Source organism: Volvox carteri (genome assembly GCF_000143455.1).
Source record: "Volvox carteri f. nagariensis unplaced genomic scaffold VOLCAscaffold_123, whole genome shotgun sequence".
Taxonomy (NCBI): Eukaryota; Viridiplantae; Chlorophyta; class Chlorophyceae; order Chlamydomonadales; family Volvocaceae; genus Volvox; species Volvox carteri.
In genome coordinates this window covers 5,482-25,883 of record NW_003307666.1, presented here as the reverse complement: position 1 = coordinate 25,883, position 20,402 = coordinate 5,482, and the positions used below count along the sequence as shown (strand labels likewise).

Genomic DNA, 20,402 nt, shown 5'->3' with positions numbered 1-20,402 from the left:
ACGGTGACGTCGGTCGGCGCCCGCAGGTCCACGTCCATGCGTAGTGCCCACGCTCATTCCATGCGGTGATAGACGGGCTGTTGCGAGGGAGGCCGATGCATGAGAACCAGCAGCCCGTCTTGTCGTGCTGAATGTGACTGAGCAGCTGCGTGTCACGAGAAGATTGACAGATGTTAGGATGAGGCCCGAGCTGGGGACGTGCAGCATGTTGTGCAGCCGGACATTGTGTCCATCACGTGTACGCAGGTGCAGCTGCGCTGTTCCCATGACATCGGCCAGCTGGTTGTTGCCCCACTCGATCAGCCGTGGCGCGCCGGCGGGGACGTGGTTGTGCAGCAGGGAGTGGTCACCCGTGAGGTGGTATGGTGAGCCTGAGTCGAGGATGACTCGTGAGCTGCTGCCACTGCCATCGATGACCAGCACTGTGGCACGGCTCTGGCGTGAGCTGCTTCCACTGCTGCCCGAGCCGCTGCCACTGCTGCCGCCTGCAGTGTCGCCGCCGTTGCGGTGGCTGTTGCCGCATCAAGCACGGCCGCGTTCACGTGTTCCGTCGGCCCCGCTGTTACCGCCATTGCCGCTGCCAGTGTCCCTGCCGCCGCCGTCACAGTGGCGGTTGCGGCTGCCTCAACTGATGTTGCCGGCGGCGTGCAGCTGCTCGAATGCGTTGCTGTGGTGAAGGCCGACGGACTCGTCCGCCTGCTTAAGGGGCACTCGCAGATGTAGTAACCAGGCTGTCCGCAGTAGCGGCAGGTGCCGCCGGCCCCCACGGCGCCTGCAGCACTGGCGGTGCTGCCGACTCCACTGGTGGCATGGCCAGGGCCGACAGCTCCCACCAGGCTGGTCTTGCTTGCTTGGGTCTTGAGGTTGTTGTCCTTCTCCCGCAGCATGAGCACGATCTGTGGGGTCGTTAAGTTGGGCTGATACATCGTGAACTCGATGGTGATGGCGTACTGCGGAGGCAGGCCATGCAGAATGGCGTGGCACACCGTGCTCTCGTCCCACTGGCCGCCGGCCACAATTATATCGCTACGGAGCTGCTCTGCCCGCTAAATGAAGTCAGCGGTTGTCTCCCCATCGCGCATGTTCAGCTGCATCTGCGGCTCAACCAGGCTCAGCCGGGCCTGGGATGCAGAACGGAACTGTTGCTGTAAGAGCTGCATGGCGGCGAGACCGGTTGGGCAATTCATGAGCAACTGCTTGATGGGCAGTTCACAGGACAGACGCAGGTAGCTGAGCGCCTGTGCGTCCTCCTCCAGGGCGTCTTGGGAGTTGCGGCTCGGAGGCGACGGGTTGTTGATGTAGCTCTTCAACTTGGACGTTGCGAGGAAATCGCCTAACTCGCCGAGCCAGTGGGAGTAGTTCGACCCATCCCAGAGGATGACGGTCTTACATCCCTTCCCCATGATGGTTGGCTAGCGAGCGTGACTGATGAAGACGCGTTCCCCGCCGCTTTTCTGGCAACTAGTTGGTGTAATGATGCATCCTTGGTCCGGCGTACGACGGCTCCTGATGCGATCTATGCCCTCTCAACCTCCCAGGCATGTCCCCACCTGCCTCACAGCCACCGACGCATCTCACGGCGGGGGTCTAATTGCGTGCGCGTATGGATGCTCCTATTCCTGCCGCCTTTCTAGCAACTAGTTAATGTTATGATGCATCGTTGGTCCGGCGTACGACGGCGCCTGGTGCGATTTATGCGTCCGGAAGCCCTTTCAGCCTCCAAGGCATGTCCCCACCTGCCTCACAGCCACTGACGCATCTCACGGCGGGGGTCTAATTGCGTGCGCGTATGGATGCTCCTTTCCCCGCCGCCTTTCTAGCAAGTAGTTAATGTTATGATGCATCGTTGGTCCGGCGTACGACGGCGCCTGGTGCGATTTATGCGTCCGGAAGCCCTTTCAGCCTCCCAGGCAAGTCCCACCTGCCTCACAGCCACCGACGCATCTCACGGCGGGGGTCTAATTGCGTGCGCGTATGGATGCTCCTTTTCTTGCCGCCTTTCTAGCAACTAGTTAATGTTATGATGCATCGTTGGTCCGGCGTACGACGGCGCCTGGTGCGATTTATGCGTCCGGAAGCCCTTTCAGCCTCCCAGGCATGTCCCACCTGCCTCACAGCCACCGACGCATCTCACGGCGGGGGTCTAATTGCGTGCGCGTTCGCATGCGGCATGTCCCGCCACCTTTCTGGCATCTAGTTGATGGTATGATGAATCGTTGTGCGATGTAGGGCTGCGCCTGATGCGATTTCGTTTGCGGAAGCCCCCCCTGAGTGCTGCGAAGCATGTTATTCTCTCATGAGACTGCGTGAAGGTTTACGAACTGAGTATGCGACCAACACATTAAACATCGCACGTGAATTGTTATGTCATGCGATTCATCAAAGGTAAATCGTGTGTGCATGTTGTGTGTTAGCTTAGGCCGCATTAAGCTTGACGCAACGAGCCTTCATACGCTTGAAACGCAACATTTGTTTGCATGCGAATTGCGTTGCGATATGTGTGCGTTTGGTAAGTGTTAGGCTGCGTTAAGCTTTACGCAGTGAGCCTTTATACGCATGAAACGCAGCATGTATTAGCATGCGAAATGCCTGGCGACATGTGTGCGTTTGGCGAGTGTTAGGCCGCGTTAAGCTTTACGCAATGAGCCTTTATACGCATGAAACGCAGCATGTATTAGCATGCGAAATGCGTTGCGAAATGTGTGCGTAAGGTGAGTGTTAGGCCGCGTTAAGCTTTACGCAATCAGCCTTCATACGCATGATACGCAACATGCATTCGCATGCAAATAGCCTTGCGGACTGTGTGCGTTTGATGTGCGAGTGGACGCGAATTGCTTTACGCATTGTCTCCCCACACGCACGAATCGCATTATGGAATCGCATGCGTATCGCCTTGCTACACATGCGCGTATGCTTCGCGTTTCAACATACGCACGGATGAATTGTCCAAGTCGACCAAAACGACGCAAGCTTATTTCCAAATAAACCTTTACAATCTGAAAATTATAAATTTTTAAAAAACTTGGCCAGAAGGGCCGATTTCCGCTTTTCCATAGCCGTTGTGCGTTAGCTCTTTGCGTTACAAAAGCATGCTCATTCGCACCTAACGCTAAGATTCGCACCGCTACGCGAACTAACGCGAGCTAACGCGGACTTAACGCGATCACCCGTCGTCATAGTGTATGGTCCGCCATCACCTCCAGTATCAACAGGTAGACCAGGTCTGAATTGGTGTTCTCTCCCTGAACCTCGTGTATTTCGATCTGTCTGCAGGCTTCAACGCTTATTGGAACTGGGTGGAGCTGTTCTCAAGTGTCATGGTGGTGTTGGTGCTGCTGCTGCAAGTGAGAGTTGGCCTTGTGTGCGTGCATGCTGTGTTTGATTTACTGTGTTGAAGGTGTATGTGTCCTGTTTATGAGCGACATGGGTATCCCCCCATGCGACGCCTGCCTTCCATCCTGCCCACATCAGCCGTGCGGGGGCCCGAGGACTTGTGTATATGTATATATGTAGATTGTAGGCAAATGGCTGAGGGATGGGAGGAGGGAGGGAATGTGGGTATGGGTTATGGACTCCAGCCTGGTTGGCCCAGGTAAGATCCAGCTGGACAGGGGCATGCATAGATGAAATAGTGGTTGGAGGCATTATAAGTCAGAAATAAAGGTGTAGGTTAGTCACTTCATTCTCTTAAGCCAACAGCCAACCGCTGATTAGAGGTATGAGTAGCTTGCTATGACAAGGCACGCTAGTTTTGCTGCCATCACCGCCATCACCATTAATGCGGTATGCCCCTTGCCTTCCCCTCCCGCCTGCTGCGATGCATGCAAGCTCCTGGGTGTCGAGGAAGCCCGCTGGGTGATGTCCGCATGCACCATGCTCCTGGGGATCCGCATGCTCCAGGTGGCATCAGGTGGCTGGCACTAGGGTTTGTCGCTGGGTGCATTCCAATGCGTATGTATACTACGTATCTACATAGTAATCTGTGTGTACGTAAGGACGCGTATGTACATACGTATGTACAATGCATGTATGTATGTATGTCTTATACTACACTGTGGACCGCTAGATCCGGGGGCAGAGCCGAAACACAGCGCAGGGGTCGGGAGCACACAGAAAAATTCGGCTAGTCATGTGTACTCCCGACCCGATTCAGGCCGTCAAAAAGTACGCATCACAGCCGCTCAGCCGCGCCTCCGTCCTGGGATGGCGCGGCAGTACAAACAGGCTGGCTCTCAAGTCCCGCCTGAACTCCTTCATAACCCGAGCTGAGGCAAGGGCTCACCGAAGTCTCCAGTTCACCCCCAAAACGAAGAGACAAGGAGAACGGCCGGGGTGTCTCGGACAGGGGATGTCTCCTGAAACGGCACACAAAGCCATCATTGGCCTCCAAAAAGGACAGGCAAGAGAGCTAAAAACCACAAGACGCCTCGCATCCACCTCAAGACTCCTGACCTCCTCCACCTCTCCCTCCCTGGGCTGTTCCAGGGGAGACGACCAACCAAAGAAAGGGGAGGACACACCAGCCCTAAATATACCGCGAAAGCCAGGGTCATACAGGCACATACATGAACGGGAGGACTCTGTCACGGGACACGTCTCCTTGGTCCACCAGAAGTCCACAGGGGAAGGAAAGTAGCCCGTGTGGCGCCTCCCCCTTACCGTTACTAGACCGGAACGGCTGGTCTTCTAGATCTCAAGAGAACCCCAAGAAGGCAAAGTTCCCGCCCTCGATCCCTGCCAAACCACCCAACCCTGCAGTACAGACGTGCCTAAGTAGTACGGCCCCTCTCGGGTCACACCTCCCCCTCATCCGAGCCCCGCTGCAACCACCGGTGTTCTATCTCCTGATTCCCCAAGACCTACGTCCTCTTGGCGCTCTCTCTGCCTTACCCCATCCCCTCCCCGATCGCCCCCAGCTATCCCAGTCTCTCCAAACCCCTCAGCGTGGCGTTAGGGGAAAACCGACCCCCTCCCTCCCTGGCCCCCCCTCCCTGCCCCTCAGTACCATTTCCCCCCTTTCCCCTCCCCTCCTCCAAACAACGAAACACTTCCCACTTGGCTCCCCACCGGCTACTTTCAACTCCACCCCTTCCTTCCCACCCATCCTATTGCCCTCTGTCCCCACACCACCCTCCAACCCTTAAGAGCTCTGCGCCCCCCACCCGCCTTCCCAGTCCCAATCATCCTCAATCTACCATACAACACCGGAGCCCTGCCTTGCCTAACCCGCCCACAAGCGCTCTTAAGCTGCGATTTCGACCGCCTCCGCGCATCACATCGCTGCTTCTGCAACCGATAAGATCGGGAGGTCAGGTCCCACTCCGTCCCAGCCCCTTCGCGGGATGCCCAGCACTGCGAAAGAGGGTAAACGCGTCCAGAAGTCCACCACTGCATGGGCGCGGGCTCGCTCCAAGGGGGTTGCGGCCACCATGGTTGCCGCTGTTTCTACTGCCCCTGTCTCTGTATTTCGCCCCGGTATGTGGTCCTCGTCCCCCGGCGCGTTCAGTGCGGGCCCACCTTTGGTCCCACCCCGTCGGCCGGGGGAAAGAAGTCCGTTATCTGCTGCTGCCTGGGGCCCTGCGCCTGTACCTGCTGAGCTAGCTGTTGCGGCGGCGGCTCCTGGTTTGCCGCCCTTTCCTGTCTCCTGCTGGCCGCCGTCAGGCAGCATCTGCCGACCTCCATGGCAGGCAGGGCCGCTAGAGCAATCACGTCGCAGGGGGCCTGCTTGCAGCCGGTCGGGGGCTCTACTAGCCAGACCTCCTTCCGGGTGACACCTATGTATGATGTTGTTACAGGGTGGTATAGCTTCACCAGCGGCCCCCTTTCCCGAGGCAGTCCCTGCTCTCCCCTGCGAGAGGGGCACCCTAATCCATTCACCCCATCCGACTTCAGAATGTATTCGTTGGGTTCAGCAACTCACCGCCAGCATCCAACCAAATCTAGCGGATCAACGGCGCCTTAACTCATTTCCTGGTCAGCTCGCAAGTAGATTTTATTACGTCCTACACCGTCCACAAGATGGCGGGCCATCTCCCATTTGAACACCTCTCATACACCCGAGAGATCGGCAGGCGGGTTTGAACCCGGTTCGTCCGGGAACAGAAGCCAGGCCTTAACTTCTGCCAGCCACCTGCCACCTATGTATGTATGTGCGAAGTACGGACTACATAGCTGCTGTGTGTTAGAACTTGACGGAGCTGATAGATTCATCCAGTCGGCGTGCTCTTGGATATCTTTAGCCAGGTGGCATCGACGTTTAGTGGGTTGGTTGGCTGCTTGGCTCATAGTTACATGTAGATGTTCTAGTGTGGACCCTGCCCGCCGCTTTGCATATCCAACCTATCTTGCTTATCGCTCCCTTCATTAAGCTCTAATTGCCTAAGTAACTCCCCTTTGCCGCTCATAGGTCTGGAGGGACCGGGCATCTATGTGCAGATCATTATCCGCATCATCAAAGACCTGGGCCCCTTCCTGCTCATTGTGGCGATTACGCTGGCCACGTACTCCTTCGCATTCCGGCAGTTCATCGTATACTACGAGCAGCAGGTAACTCCTCAGGTGGGTGTCGCATCTGTATTCACCTGCTGTACATACCTGCCGTCGTATCTGACACATAAAACTAACTGAGAGTGAGTGTATTTGCAGCATCACCTTCCTTTAATTCAAACGCTAGCCCATACCCCGCCTGGTTACTGACGTAGCTAGGAAAGCAGTCACATGCATAGCATGGAAATAATACCTGCTGCCTAGAAACGTGGCACCCTTGAAGGGTAGGGGAAAGCTACGGTGCCCTACTGTGATGCATCACACCACGTTGGTTAGCTATCCAGGGTTACGCAGGTGCGTGGCTGCTATATGTATGCTGTTAGAGGTGGTATAGCTTCGCCAGCGGCCCCCTTTCCCGAAGCTAATCCCTGCTCTCCCCTGCTAGAGGGGCACCCCAATCCGTTCACCCCATCCGACTTCAAAATGTATTCGTTGGGTTCAGCAACTCACCACCAGCATCCAACCAAATCTACCGGATCAACGGCGCCTCAACATAGTTCCTGATCAGCTCGCAAGTTGATATTATCACGTCCTATACCACCCATAAGATGGGAGGCCACCTCCCATTCCAACCCTCTCCCACACACGAGAGGTCGGCAGGTGGATTTAAATCTGAACACTCCGGGAACAGAAGTCAGGTTAACCTCTGCCAGCCGCCTGCCTATATGTATATATGATTTTGTGAAACAGGGGGTATAGCTTCACCCGGGGCCACTAGCCTGGCAGTCCCTCCCTAACCCGATGTTTCAGGGCACCCTCATCATTCTCACCCATTCATGCCGACTTCTGAGGAGTCAGTGGCTATTGGGGGTTTAGCTCTCACCACGTGGTGCACTAGTGTGTAGTATGCTTCAGACAACACAGCCATGAAATGGTGGTATCGAAAGATACCGATTGAGGCAGAGTCCACCTGGGCCCAATGCCGGCATGTTCGCGAATGTTCCCAGTCTGACTGGGCGGCGTAGATAGAACCGAAATCCGCAGACAGATATTCACCCAACCGATAATCAGATAGTACCAGGGACGCAGATCCCAGCTTTACTCAGGTAAAGCCCCCGCCCATACGCAGGTACGGACTTCCCCAGCGGTGTGGCATTCGGATGGCGGACGACTATCAGTAGTCGCTTTAGCCGCCGCGACTAACAGTAGCCGCCAGTAAACTGACCTCAGTATTAGTTAAATCACTGACAGCGGAAATATACAGGTGTTAGCAAATCGGACCGGACGCGCTAACCACCGACAGTTGGGCAATGGAGCCACAGGCTGTACAAGAAGCTTACAGGATACAACATAGTGCACTAACATGGAATTTGCCAATTCAACAGCGGTGCCAACTCAACTCCAGGTCGGCCAACTCAACTCCACCCCCCACACACATCCCCCCACACACACACCCCACACCCCCACACCTCCACACACCCCCACCCACACACACCCCCACACACACTCACACCCACCCACCCACCCACCTACACACACCCACACACACACACCACACACAGATTCATCGCACCGCCCATGTAAGAAGGGATCAGCTCCTGTTGGCATCTCCCGCGAGCACTCTTTGTCTGATCTTATAGTCCATCTGCCCCGTTTGTGGTCAGGCGGTCAACGATGGTGGCGGCAGCATTTCCGACAAGTTCACCGAGTTATTTAATGGCTTCCCCAACAGCTTCCTATCGGTCTACTACTTCATGGTATGAAAGAGGATACATGTAGGAATGTATGTACGTGAAGTATGTAAGGGAGAGGGTGCGGGAAACAAGCCTGGGATAAAATGCACACAGAGGCACACGGAGGCACGGGAGAAAGGGATACACAGGGAGTTGGTAGCGGGTGATGAACAGGACAAAGATAGAAAAGGCAGGTTAAGTCGTTTTCAATAGCCAATACATCAGAAGCGAGGGAGCAAAGAACAGGTGCGCGGCACTGTGCGGTAACTACTTACCCAACAAAAACACTTTACTTCAAGATGCTGGCGGTGCAAATATTCTGCTTGTGTAGGCACTGATCGAGCTGTGCAGTGCCGCTGGCTGGTATGTATGGCGAAAGTGGGAAATGCGACAAAGCAACGTACATGTACAGCATTCTCTGCAGAGTACACAGCTGTGTACCCGCCGCAGCACTTTACCCGCCGAAGAGAAGTGCAGGGCTGGGACGGGATGGGGCGGAGTAGTACCTGGGTAAACAGACGCACATACAGACAGACACACAGGCAGACACACAAACTAAATTACCTGGGATCTCAGGTTGCTTGCTCTGCTGCCGGTTCCTCTAACTATCTGCAGATAGGATAGAGGCTGTGATACCTGCTGTAATAATAATGTGTAATACCGTTACACATAGACAGCGACACACACCACGCAGCCTCAGATTTGCTTTGCTTGGGTCTACGACTTGCTTGCCCTAACAAAGGAACGGCGTCGACAGGGTTGACAACCCCGAACACCAGTGTAATTATCCTAAGTGTCCTCGGAGGCCAGAGCACCTCGCTCACCCGGATGGATTATATGCGGCCCACCTACCGCTACCTTCCATTCCTAGAGTCATGATCTGATATGATGATTCTCCCGTCACGATACAATATCATGGCAGACGATTCCTACAAGTAGCGAGTACTAGTGCAGTTCGTAATTCTTACATCGCGCCGCTATCTAAATTCAACTTGATTCGCTTAATACTTTCCAAGGTAAATGTAAATGAGCTACCTATCGTTATGTATGCACCAGCCACTCCCTAACGAGCTGCCGCCGAAATTAAAGTCAGGGTGCAGGGGAAACTTAAGTCTGTGGAACTGCGTGGGCATTTTTTAATTCCTAATATTACCCTAGCTCTTATTATTATTGTCCCCTGATGAATTCTTCTCCGCCCCGCCCCGCATTGCAGATGATGTAAGTTGCCGGTGATATATACCTACCTGTTCCTGGGTATGTTTGCAATGTAGGCGGCCGGCGGCATCGAAAGGGACGTGGGTGGCAAGGCGAAGTATGTATGGTACCTCCACGTAAGTTCGTTGTGGCGTTATTGGCATGATGCATGGCTGGTGCATACATAGCTAGGAGCAGTTGGCGCTGTACATGATTGCCAATTGGAATAGTGTATTATTATTTTTATGGTTTTTACTTCCTGCTGCGTAAGTAAAATTTCCTCTCGTCTATAGACCAAGGCCTCGTATAATAGATAGGGCCGGTCCCTATCTATTATAGGAGGCATCGTCTACAGGCGAGAGGAATTTTACTGACGTGGGTCGTCCATCTATGAAGTCTATATGAGTGCCGTTGATTGCCTTGTGAACATTGAACACTTATTAACCTTGCAATGGTATGAACGTAGGATGGTTTTAAGGAGGTTCGGGGCTGTTTCGTTTGGCAGTGGTTGCACGGTGTGCTGCTGCACACCCCATACGAACCATGCGTATCATAGGTAGATTGGCCCCGATGTACGTTGCCACACGACAGATTGCTAACTTCCGCATTAAAAGCATCCGCACTGCTGGCTGCTGGGATGATACGGATGTGGATGATGTCTTATGGCGGTGTATGGCGGTGCCTATTATTGGCTACCTGCTCCATCTGCTGCCCACTCCATCCGCTAAGATGCACCCTCTTGCTCCCTGCACCTACCTGCCTACCGCTGCTGCTCCATCTGTTACCCACAGGCAATGATCATCAGCTTCTCGTTCTTCGTATCCATCATCCTGCTGAACCTGCTCATTGCGACCATGTCCACTTCATATCAGGAAGTGCAGACACATGCCAAGCAGGAGTGGATGCAGCTCAAGGCAAAGCTGATACTGGATATCGAATATGTCGTGCCCGAATCTTTCTTCAAGAACCGCAACTTGTAAGTTGGAAGACACAGGTTGGACGTACATGATCGGACCTCAGGCTAGGGCTGCCGCGTGGAGCAGCTGAAGAAAGGGGACGGAGAGAAGAGGAGAGTGTCATAGTTGAGTACAGCTTGCGAGTGCCAGGCAGGGCCTCACGTGCATATATTAGCTGGCCGCCGGAAAGGCGGCTCTCGTTTAAGCTCGAGGTGCTGGCAAAACGCTTCAGCACCATGCGTGCCGTATTGTACGACAGCAACTACAGCCGCTTGTGGCAAAAATCTTGTATGGCAACATGGCGAATAGTCCCTTAGCCATCCACGATTGCAATTTCATGACGGTCATCATGACAGGATGTTCACGAAATCCGCTTTTGCTAAAGCATGCCAAGACATGCACACGTGCCTTTTGCTTGCGGTCCTCCTGCTGCTGACACACCCTAAAGCAATCAATCGACTGTAGACTACAGCACAGCTGCTGCCTGCTGCACGCTTTCAACAGGTCCGCGCCCAAATGGTTGTACGTGTTCAAGAAAAAGGACGGCAACACGCGTCAGGAGCAGCAGCACACGCCTCTGGACGCCGTCCGCTGCCTCCCTACCCGAATGCATCTCGGTCACTAGGGCAAGGGGTGACTAGCGTTAGGTCGCGTTATCTTGTGCTGCGTCGCGTTTCACAACGTTAGATGCGTATAAGCTTGCGTTTCGTAACGCAGAGCTAACGCACGACGGCTGTGGCAAAGCTGAAAATGCGCCCTTTTGACGGAACATTAATTACGGAATGAGTATTTATACTTAAGAGGGTTTATTTGAGACTAAATTTGTGCTTATTTGTTTGAATTTAACAATTAATCAGTGCGTAAGGCTTAACGCAGCTGCGCAGCTTGATGCACGCCAAACGCGATTCGCTTGGCGGTTCACGAGCGAATGCATGTTGATGTTGTTGATGTTGTTACAGGGTGGATAAGCTTCACCAGCGGCCTCCTTCCCGAGGCAGTTCCCTGCTCTCCCCTGCTAGAGGGGCACTCTAATCCATTCACCCCATCCGACTTCAGATAGTACTCTTTGAGTTTGGCAACTGACCGCCAGCATCCAACCAAATCTACCGGATCAACGGCGCCTCAACATAGTTCCTGGTTAGCTCGCAAGTTGATTTTATCACGTCCTATACCGTCGATAAGATGGGGGGCCACCTCCCATTTCATCACCTCTCAAACACCTCGAGAGGTCGGCAGGCGGATTTGAACCCGGACGCACTGGGAGCAGAAGTCAGGCCTTTACCTCTGCCAGCCGCCTGCCTGCATATTGTATGTACCCTTGGTAGGAAAGGCTTAGACTTGGCGCAGCCCGTCCCACAGCAAACACACACTCAGTGCGTAAATCTGATTGCAACTGTACCACAACAAGCACACGCAATTCGCAAGTTAATCCACATGCGCATGCATGTACTTTCAGTGTGCACCCGAATGCGGGCAGAACACACACGAACCGCACACAAGGTGATGAAAAGGGAATCCTTGGTACATACAAAAGCTCAATGCATATATCTTAACACAGCCTCACGTAGGTACAGAATGTAGCAAAGAAGCACTTGTTTATCATACAATACGCAATCCAAATTGCATGTGACTACATGCCTTTCTGTGAAACTGTATTACCTATCGGTACCACGTTAAAAGCCCCGAACGATTGGGCAACACATACGTCTGTTGTCTCGCCGTCCAGCTACAGTCCAAGACCAAACAGCCACCACGGCGGTCCGCTAAGCACGGCACAAATGCATGTTTAGCGACTGCAGGAGGCTGCTTGTTTATGAAGCCACTGAACTGAAGGCGGCTCAGCTGCATGTATGGAACGGCCGCCAGTGGCTGCACATTGAGGAGAAAGCCGCTGCAGCAGTCCGCTACATGCGGCTCGGAGGCTGTTCTGGCAGCTGCAGCAGGCAGCTCGCACCTTAAGACCGCTGCATCTGGATGACGGCGGCAATGGTGCGGTTGATACCGGCCGTGTAAGGGTCCATGCTCTAGACAAGTGCCATAGTGGCGACCAGTGAAGTACAGCAAGGAAGGCATAACATCAAAACGATGCCAGTGAAGGGCACATGTAGGCAGCAGCCGCCGGTGGGGGATGTGAAGGTTAAAAACTGCTGTGGCCGGTCATTCAGGACGGCACCAACGGCAGGTTTAGCAACTGCAAGAGGCAGCTAGCTTAGGAGGTCCGCCTAACTGGCGGCGGTTCAGCTGCATGTAAGTAGTGGCACCTGGAGCCGGTGTGTTAGGGCAAACCGTGGAGGTAACCCGCCTGGGGTGGTTCCATCCAGGCCGCAGAAGCCTGCACGGAAGCAGCCCACCGAACTGAAGGCGGCTCACAAGTATGTGATTAGCAGTGTAAAGGCCACGATCTTGAAGTCGCAACTTCCACCTGTGAAAGACAGCACTGGAGCAGCAGTGACGGTGGATGAAGGCAGCTTCAGAGACTCGCAGAGGAGGCCCGTCAAATTGAAGAAGGCTCAGGCATGTGAAGGCAGTGGGGGCCGGAGGCAGCATGGTGGAGGTCCAGGCAGCGAGGGTGCAAGTTGAGCACCATTACAGCTGCACGATAGCCCAGCAAGTCCACAATTGAGTGGCGGCAGAATCCAGGAGAGAGCCCGCCGAGACAGCTCACCGAACCGATAAAGGTGCACTCGAATGGAGGCGGTGGCTGCGGGGCGGCACACTTAGGGTCAGCTTTGACCGCAACTCGCGGGGTACAGCATTCCGGCTGGTGACGGATGGAACTGGGAGAGTCTCCCACGCAGTTCACACACGGCCACGGTCGACAGGGCCCAAAGGCAGAAAGCCAATGCAGACATCCAACCAGGACATCCCAAGGGCAAGTGTAGTGATAGGAAAAGAACAATGCGTTACCCAGCTGGCAGCAGTGGCAGCATGTGCACCGGGAGGCACGGCAGTGGAAGGCAAGGTGTAGCAGTCACTCACCTTAACAGACGACTGACCTTGCGGAAGTGTAGAGCAGATCGCCTTCGAAGAGACGGGAAGAAGTCCAGCCCAGCGGCAGACACTAGAATACATAGACAGGTACGGTATAACTAGACCGACGGCAGCAGAGTGATACACCAAGTAATCGTGATATTTAAGTGTCTGGCCAGAGCATCCCGCCTGGGTGAAGAAGCTCATATCTCGGCCTACCTGCCGGACGAATCCCCACGACCACTCCTGCCGTAGTAGGATACTGTCGGTGGGGCCCAAGGCCCCCAGCCTGTTAGGTCCGCTACAAACGTCTGTCAGCTTCACGCATGCCACGTGGCATGTTGTAGTAGCTGGCCGCTGGAAAGGCCTCTATAGATGCTGGAATTGCGCTTTAGCGCGTATATGTATTATTAGTGCGTGCCGTACTACCACTATGACAACGGGTGATCGCGTTACGTCGCGTTAAATTCGTGTTACGAGGCTTTAACGCGAGTTTAACGCGACGCTAACGCGATATGACGCGATTTTAAGCACGGCAACAGTAATGGTTGGCCGGTCCACGCGCCATGAGGGCCATGCGAAGCTGCTGGCCACGGCGAGTGCAGTTGATTGCCGTACACGTCGCTATTTCCACGCAGGGAATGCAGTACAGCGTCGCCGCCGCCGATGTTGCTGCCGCCGACGTTGCTGCCGCACTGCCAGCCAAAGACAGGGGGTGCGGCCGGCGGGAGAGCACGGGGCTCATTCTCCGGGTACGATGCGTAAGAGTACGACGGCCGCATGACGCCGCCGGTATGCTCCGGCGTGCCGTATGCCGCCACGGCTGCCGCTAGCTCCTCATCTGCCGTCAAGCCGCCGCCGCCGCTGCTGCTGCCACCCGCCGTACGTCCTCCTCCGCCGCCGTTCGCCCAGGGGCCGGCGGGTTGGTAATTATGTTGTTGTTGGTAATTATGATGTTGTTGGTGCCGCTCCATCTGCAAATGTGTTTGCTGATGCTGCTGCTGCAGCTGGTGTTGCGGCTGATGATGTTGCGAGACCTGCTGACCCGTGCTGCCGGGGCGGATGGGGCGGCTGCTGGTTGAGGAGGAATCGCTGAGCCATTGCCGTCCGTGTCAGGTGCGGGAATGTACGACGGAGGGCCTTGTACGGCGAATGGAGCACACAAAAACGCAAGTGTACGTGCGGCATGTTGAGCCACGCTCCCATGGCGAAGCGGTTGGTCCGCCCGGGACGTTCGTTGGTTTCGGAGCGGGAGCGGAAGGGAGGGGAAGGTAAGTGGGCATTAGGATGGTGTCTAAGTCTAAGGAGACCCTAAGACCCTAAGTCTAAGGAGAAGAAAGCGAAAACCCGCCTAACCAACAAACCAACCAACCCAACGGAAAACCCTGCGGCCCCCTTAGCGACCTCGCTACAGCCAACACCAACGCGAACACAGCATGGGCACTTCCTCCCCCTCCTCCTCACCCTCCCCCTCATCCCGCTGCTGCTGCTCCTCACATACAATCCCCGCATCCAACGATTTCACATACACATGCATACCCACACACACGCGCCCACCTGCAACATCTGCAACAACCCGGTATCTCTTCTCTCCAAGAACAGCCTCCGCTGCACCTCCGCCACCGGTGGAAGCATCTGCTCCGGAACCAAGTCCGCCGCCGCCGCCGCCTCGTTTCCCATCCTGCCGCCGCCGCCGCCGCCATCGCCCGGGCCGTCATCCCACCAATGTACCAGGACCGCCGCCGCTACCAGCCGCTGACACTCGTGCTTCTTTTCCGCCTTCTGGATCTGCGTCTGCTTCTGTTGCTCTCCGCCGCTACCGCTACCGCTACTGCTACTGCTACTGCTGTCATCGTCCGTGTCGGAAGTTAAGAAGCCCCGGGATTTTCCTCCGGTGCCGCCACCGCCGCCGCCGCTACCGCCGCCGCCATGTTGTACGACAACGCACGTCGCCGTCAGCGTATCTAGCAGCGACGCGACACGGCTTTTTACCGCGTTGCGGCGTTGCGTGATGATCCCGGCAGCCCCCCGGCGGTCGCCATTGGCCTTGCGACCCATCGGTCGATGTGCGGCCGCCGCCGCCGCCGCCGCCACGTGCCCATTACCAACCACCGTTGTGGCTGTAGCTGCTGGTTCAGTGCCCTCCCGCGGCTCATCGCGCTCCGCAACGAGCTGCAGCTGAGGCCGATCTTCCGGCTCCGCCAGTGCTCGTGGCGGCGGCTGTAGCTGTTGCCGCTGACCGTGTAACGGCTGGGAGCTGGGTCCTGTACGCTTGTCGCCGGCATTGGACACCACCTCGCGCAACGCCGCCGGCTTCGCCGCCGGTTCCATTGCCGTGGCGGTGGCGGCGGTGGCGGCAGCAATGTTGTCCTCCAGCTGCCGGTCCACAGCGTCCACACCACGTTCCCTAACGTCCTCATTCGCCACGCCACGTCGCCCCGCCGCCGCACATTGCCGTACACGCAGCTCGAACGGCAACGGAAAGGTGGCCGGTGCCACCGCGTTGAGCCGCATCGTCACCCTAGCGGAACCCAAATGGCCAAGTCCTGCCAGCGGCGGCGGCGGCACTGCCTCCGCCGCCGCCGTCGCCGCCGCGGTGGCGGCAGGCTTGGGCCACACGTGCGGCCCGGGCAGCTGCCGCTCCGCCAGCTGGCGGTACCGCCGCTGCCACGTCACCTCCGCCGCCGCCACGTGCGTTACCGCAAGCAGTAACCCCGACGGCGCTCGGCGCAGCAGCTTCGACACGGGGTGAGCCGCCAGCGACCGTACGGCAGCCAAGTCGCCGGCGGCAACTACCAACACCGCCTGACGGGTGTGTTTCAGGTAGAGGAGGTAGGCAAGCGGGTTGTCGTCTGGCGGCCGGGTCGCCTTAGTTCGCTGTGGTGACGGTTGTGGCAGCGGCGGCGGCGGTTGTCGCGTTGACGACGGCGGCGGCGGCTGCAGCCCTGGCAGCGTAACCCGCCTGGCGGCGACGGTGCTGCTAGGGGTTGCCGCCGCCGCCGCCGCTGCTGCCGCCGTGCGCCGTACACCTTGCGGCGGCAGCGTAGGTCTGGTTTTCAGGTGATGACCGGTGACCGCGGATCTAAGGCGCTCAAGAACCTGAGACCTCAGCGCCACCTTCGAGGTCAAAGTTGCCGCAGGTCCACGCCACCGCCACCGCCGCCGCCGACAGCTGCAGCCAGCACACGACCGCTGCGGCGGCGGCAGCGCCTCCGCCTGATGCCGCGCGACCATGTCGTACGACTCCGTACACCCGCTGGACGACGCTCCGCTGGGCCGCTGGCCATGAACAAACGATCCAATTCAGAAAACAGATCCAGGTGGTCACCCCGTATCTTGCTACTGCCGTGCGGCCTCCCGCCGCCAGCTCCCGCCGCCGCTGCGGCAACAGCTGCAGTAGCAGTAGCAGCGGCGGCTGTGCCGTTTCTCCCAGGACGGCCGCGGCCGCGGCGGCGATCCAGCGCCCCCGCCGCAGCCGCCGCCGCCGCCGCAACCTCATCGCTATCACCATCGCCCTCCGTGTCCCTCCGCGTACCTCCGCCGTCTCTCACATCGCTGCTGCTATCTCCACCACTCTCAGGGACCCCACCCTTGCTGCTACTGCTGCTGCCGGTGCCGCCACCGCTACTGCCGCTTGTTCTTTTCGGGCTCTCTTCCGCCTCCTCCCCGTCGTCGCAGGCGGTAGTACTTGCCGTACTGCAGGATCCTAAATCCCACGACGCCTCCGACACCGATGGCGGCGCTTCTTCTTTCCCTCGGGATACAGTGTCGTACGCCGCACGAAGGGCCGCCGCCGCCGCCGAAGCCCTCTGGATTGAGGCACGGAGCGCATGCAAAGATGGCAGTGTGCCTAGGCACGACATTGCCCCCACCTTCCCCCCGCCCTCTCCCTCATCCTCACTACTGCTGCTGCTACTGCCACTGCCACTGCTGCTATTGAGATTCTTAGTGACAGCGACGTCGGCGCCTCCGCCGGTGCTGTCGTACAGCCGCCGCCGCCGCCGCGGCGGCAGCGGCCTCTCCTCAGCCCCGTCCTCGGCTGCGGTTCTTTGTTGCGGGGCCTCAGCCCCAGCCACGCCTAGTGCCTCGCCTAAGCGAGCTCCTCCCCCCTGACGTCGCCGCTGCCTCTTCCGCTTTCGTGGCCGCGCGTTGAGCATCCAATCCGAATCTCCATCGCCCCCCTCCTCCGGCAGCCCTGGCAGCAGCTTCAATCGTGTGTGGTTCGTCTTTCCCCCCTCCTCCGGCCTGATCACGCCGTCGCCGCCACCGTCGCCAAATGGTTTCGGAGCTGCGGTTACGTTCCCAGGATTACATGCAGAGCCCCGAAACCGCTGTTGGGCCTCTGCGGGGCCACCGCTTGCTGATCCCGGGGCCAGATCTGCCGTACTGAGCCAGGGGGGTACCTGCCACAGCAGCGAGTTCCTCCAGACCGGCCGTACTTCCAGGCACTCGTCGTCGTACACGCAACCCTGCTGTGCGGTCGTCAGCGTCGTAAGCTCCAGCGCAGGGTGCGTGCACCGTACAAAGTACGACAGGCCCTCCACGGTGTCGTACAGGCCTGTCGTGGGGGCAACCAATGTTGGCCGTATGAGGTGGGGCGGGTAGGCACGGACACGTGCCATGTGTTTAGCGACGCGTCGTGTCGCGTGTGACACATTCTGGGTTTCAGATGCCAGAGAGCCCATCTTCTCCGTCTTCTCCCTCGAGGGGGGCCCTCGCGACCTGAAACGCCCCGAGTTACAGGTTTTATCCCGTACAGCAAGCTGCCGTACTGTACCAGTTTCCGTACATACCAGCCGGTCCCACAAGCCGAAGCGCCGCATGACCGTCCTGGCGCAACCTGAGCAGTAAGCCACCTAGGCCGCCCTGCGGTTTCCGTTAAGGTGGTTGTGGTGGTTAAGGTGGTTGTGAGGAAAGGAGAGCAGTAATGCGAGATAGAGGGTTCGGTTAACCTTCTCTTCCTCGCGGGGTTGAAGGTCTCCCCGGGGGAGGGGGTAGTCCGATGAGAGGTCCCTCCCGTGTTTGTGTTTGTGTGTGTGTGTGTAAGAGAGAGAGAGAGAGAGAGAGAGAGAGAGAGAGAGAGGGAGGGCGTGAGGAGACGAGGGGGGTGGGGTGTGTGGCTGGGGCGCAGGAGGCGATACAGGTGTGAGGCGCTGGGGAAGGACTAAAACCCAAAGGGTGTCTGTGAGAACGTGACGGTGTGTGTGTGTGTGTGTGTGCTTTTTCCCCCCATCTACCCTCCACTATCCGTCTGTTCTGGTATCTGCTTCAAACGTCAGTGGTTCGTCTTAACCCCCGATCACAACCATAACAACCACTCGGGGAACGACTTGGTCATGGATGTGGTCATGCGGGAGGTTTCCTGTCATAGATTTGGTCATGTTGCCTCATGACCACTCATGAGGCCTCATGACCGGTCATGTTACCGGTCATGAGGCAGAGTCATGGTCATGACAGTTGTCATGCTCCTTGTGCAGCATGACTGCTCATGAATTGCCACTCATATGTGTAAATTCAGTCATGTTCCCAATGGTCATATGCTGGCTCTGTGTTCATGTTTTGTTCCTTTCTAAAAAGTGACAATTATATGCCATATGGACTCCAGAATCCCTTCTGAAATGCTGCATAGTATATTACCTCTATAACAATGTGCACAATGTATTATACAGCATCCCTGCCGGGATTCTGGAGTGCACTTGAATTGCCTTCGTTTCAGCCACTTGCAGTGACTTGATATGCATTCAGGCGCGGCAGTAAACAAAGCCCTTAGGCTTAGCTGCATTTATCCAACGGAAAAGATCAGTATATGCCAGCTAGCAGGGCAAGGCAGCCAACTTCCTTTTGGCCTGTTGCCAATCCTTACTCAGTCAGCTCCCTTACACCCTGTTGTTAATTTGAAAGTCATATGTTACATACTTCAGGCATGTATTTAATGTTTAATTAACAAAGAATCTCTCCTGCTGTGTTCAAGCATGACAAGTTAAATCACCAGCTCGCACTGTCCCACAGGCACAGCATTGTTGATGTAACTAGCTAAAACATGTGGGAGGTGCGTTAGTCTCAACCGCAGGCGCGGCGGCGGCGGGAAATAGCAACGCAGCAGCACCTCCCAGTTCCACTGCCATTGATGCCGCTGCTGCTGCGTTGCTAGGCCCTGCCGCCACCGCGCCTGCTGTGTGAGGTTACTGCACCTCCCAGCCCCAAAGTCGTCGCTGCCGCTGTTACTATGTTGCTAGGCCCCACTGCTGCCGAACTTGCCGTTTAGGCTACTGCACCTCTTAGCCCCACCACCATCGCCACCACCCCTGCTGTTGAGACTAATGCATCTCCAAACCCCACCGCCGTCGCTGCCGCTGCTGCGGTGTTGCTATTTCCCACCGCCGCCAACCCTGCTGTTGAGACTAATGCATCTCCAAACCCCACCGCCGTCGCTGCCGCTGCTGCGGTGTTGCTATTTCCCACCGCCGCCAACCCTGCTGTTGAGACTAATGCATCTCCAAACCCCACCGCCGTCGCTGCCGCTGCTGCGGTGTTGCTATTTCCCACCGCCGCCGCGCCTGGCGTTGAGGCTACTGCACCTCCCAGCCCCACCACCGTCGCTGCCGCTGCTGCTGCGTTGCTATTTCCCGCCGCCGCCGCGCCTGCCGTTTAGGCTACTGCACCTCCCAGCCCCACCGCCGTCGCTGCCGCTGCTGCTGTGTTGCTATTTCCCGCCGCCACCGCGCCTGCCGTTTAGGCTACTGCACCTCCCAGCCCCACCGCCGTCGCTGCCGCTGCTGCGGTGTTGCTATTTCCCGCCGCCACCGCGCGAGTTGTTCAGACTAATGCACCTCCCAGCCCCACCGCCGTCGCTGCCGCTGCTACTCCGTTGCTAATTTCCGCCGCCACCGCGCCTGCTGCTGTTGCTACTCCCGCCGCCGCCGCGCCTGTTGTTCAGACTAATGCATCTCCCAGCCCCACCGCCGTTGCTGCCGCTGCTACCCCGTTACTGATTCCCCCCGCCGCCGCGCCTGCTGTTGAGACTAATGCATCTCCCAGCCCCACCGCCGTCACTGCCGCTGCT

At 57.1% G+C, this 20,402-nt stretch overlaps 2 protein-coding genes across 2 annotated transcripts in view; one reads left to right on the top strand and one right to left on the bottom strand.

Moving 5' to 3' along the window:
• Positions 1-10,994, top strand: part of VOLCADRAFT_108483 (uncharacterized protein) — a gene marked incomplete at both ends in the record, with an annotated part of 36,446 nt that extends 25,452 nt beyond the window's left edge. Inside the window, 8 exons of the mRNA XM_002959083.1 lie at positions 3,274-3,344; positions 3,829-3,910; positions 6,407-6,558; positions 6,831-6,840; positions 9,433-9,437; positions 9,491-9,550; positions 10,205-10,389; positions 10,874-10,994. Of these exons, the coding sequence (XP_002959129.1) occupies positions 3,274-3,344; positions 3,829-3,910; positions 6,407-6,558; positions 6,831-6,840; positions 9,433-9,437; positions 9,491-9,550; positions 10,205-10,389; positions 10,874-10,994 (686 nt within the window). The remainder of the gene's footprint in view (positions 1-3,273; positions 3,345-3,828; positions 3,911-6,406; positions 6,559-6,830; positions 6,841-9,432; positions 9,438-9,490; positions 9,551-10,204; positions 10,390-10,873) is intronic.
• A 1,559-nt stretch (positions 10,995-12,553) lies between these two features.
• On the bottom strand, positions 12,554-17,961 carry VOLCADRAFT_100520 (uncharacterized protein; the record flags this gene model as incomplete). Its single annotated transcript, XM_002959077.1, has 7 exons — positions 12,554-12,610; positions 13,035-13,280; positions 13,349-13,390; positions 14,897-16,368; positions 16,457-16,618; positions 16,875-17,148; positions 17,743-17,961. The coding sequence occupies 7 exons, from the start codon at positions 17,959-17,961 to the stop codon at positions 12,554-12,556; spliced, it is 2,472 nt and encodes an 823-aa protein (XP_002959123.1).
• Between the last annotated feature and the right edge of the window lie 2,441 nt (positions 17,962-20,402).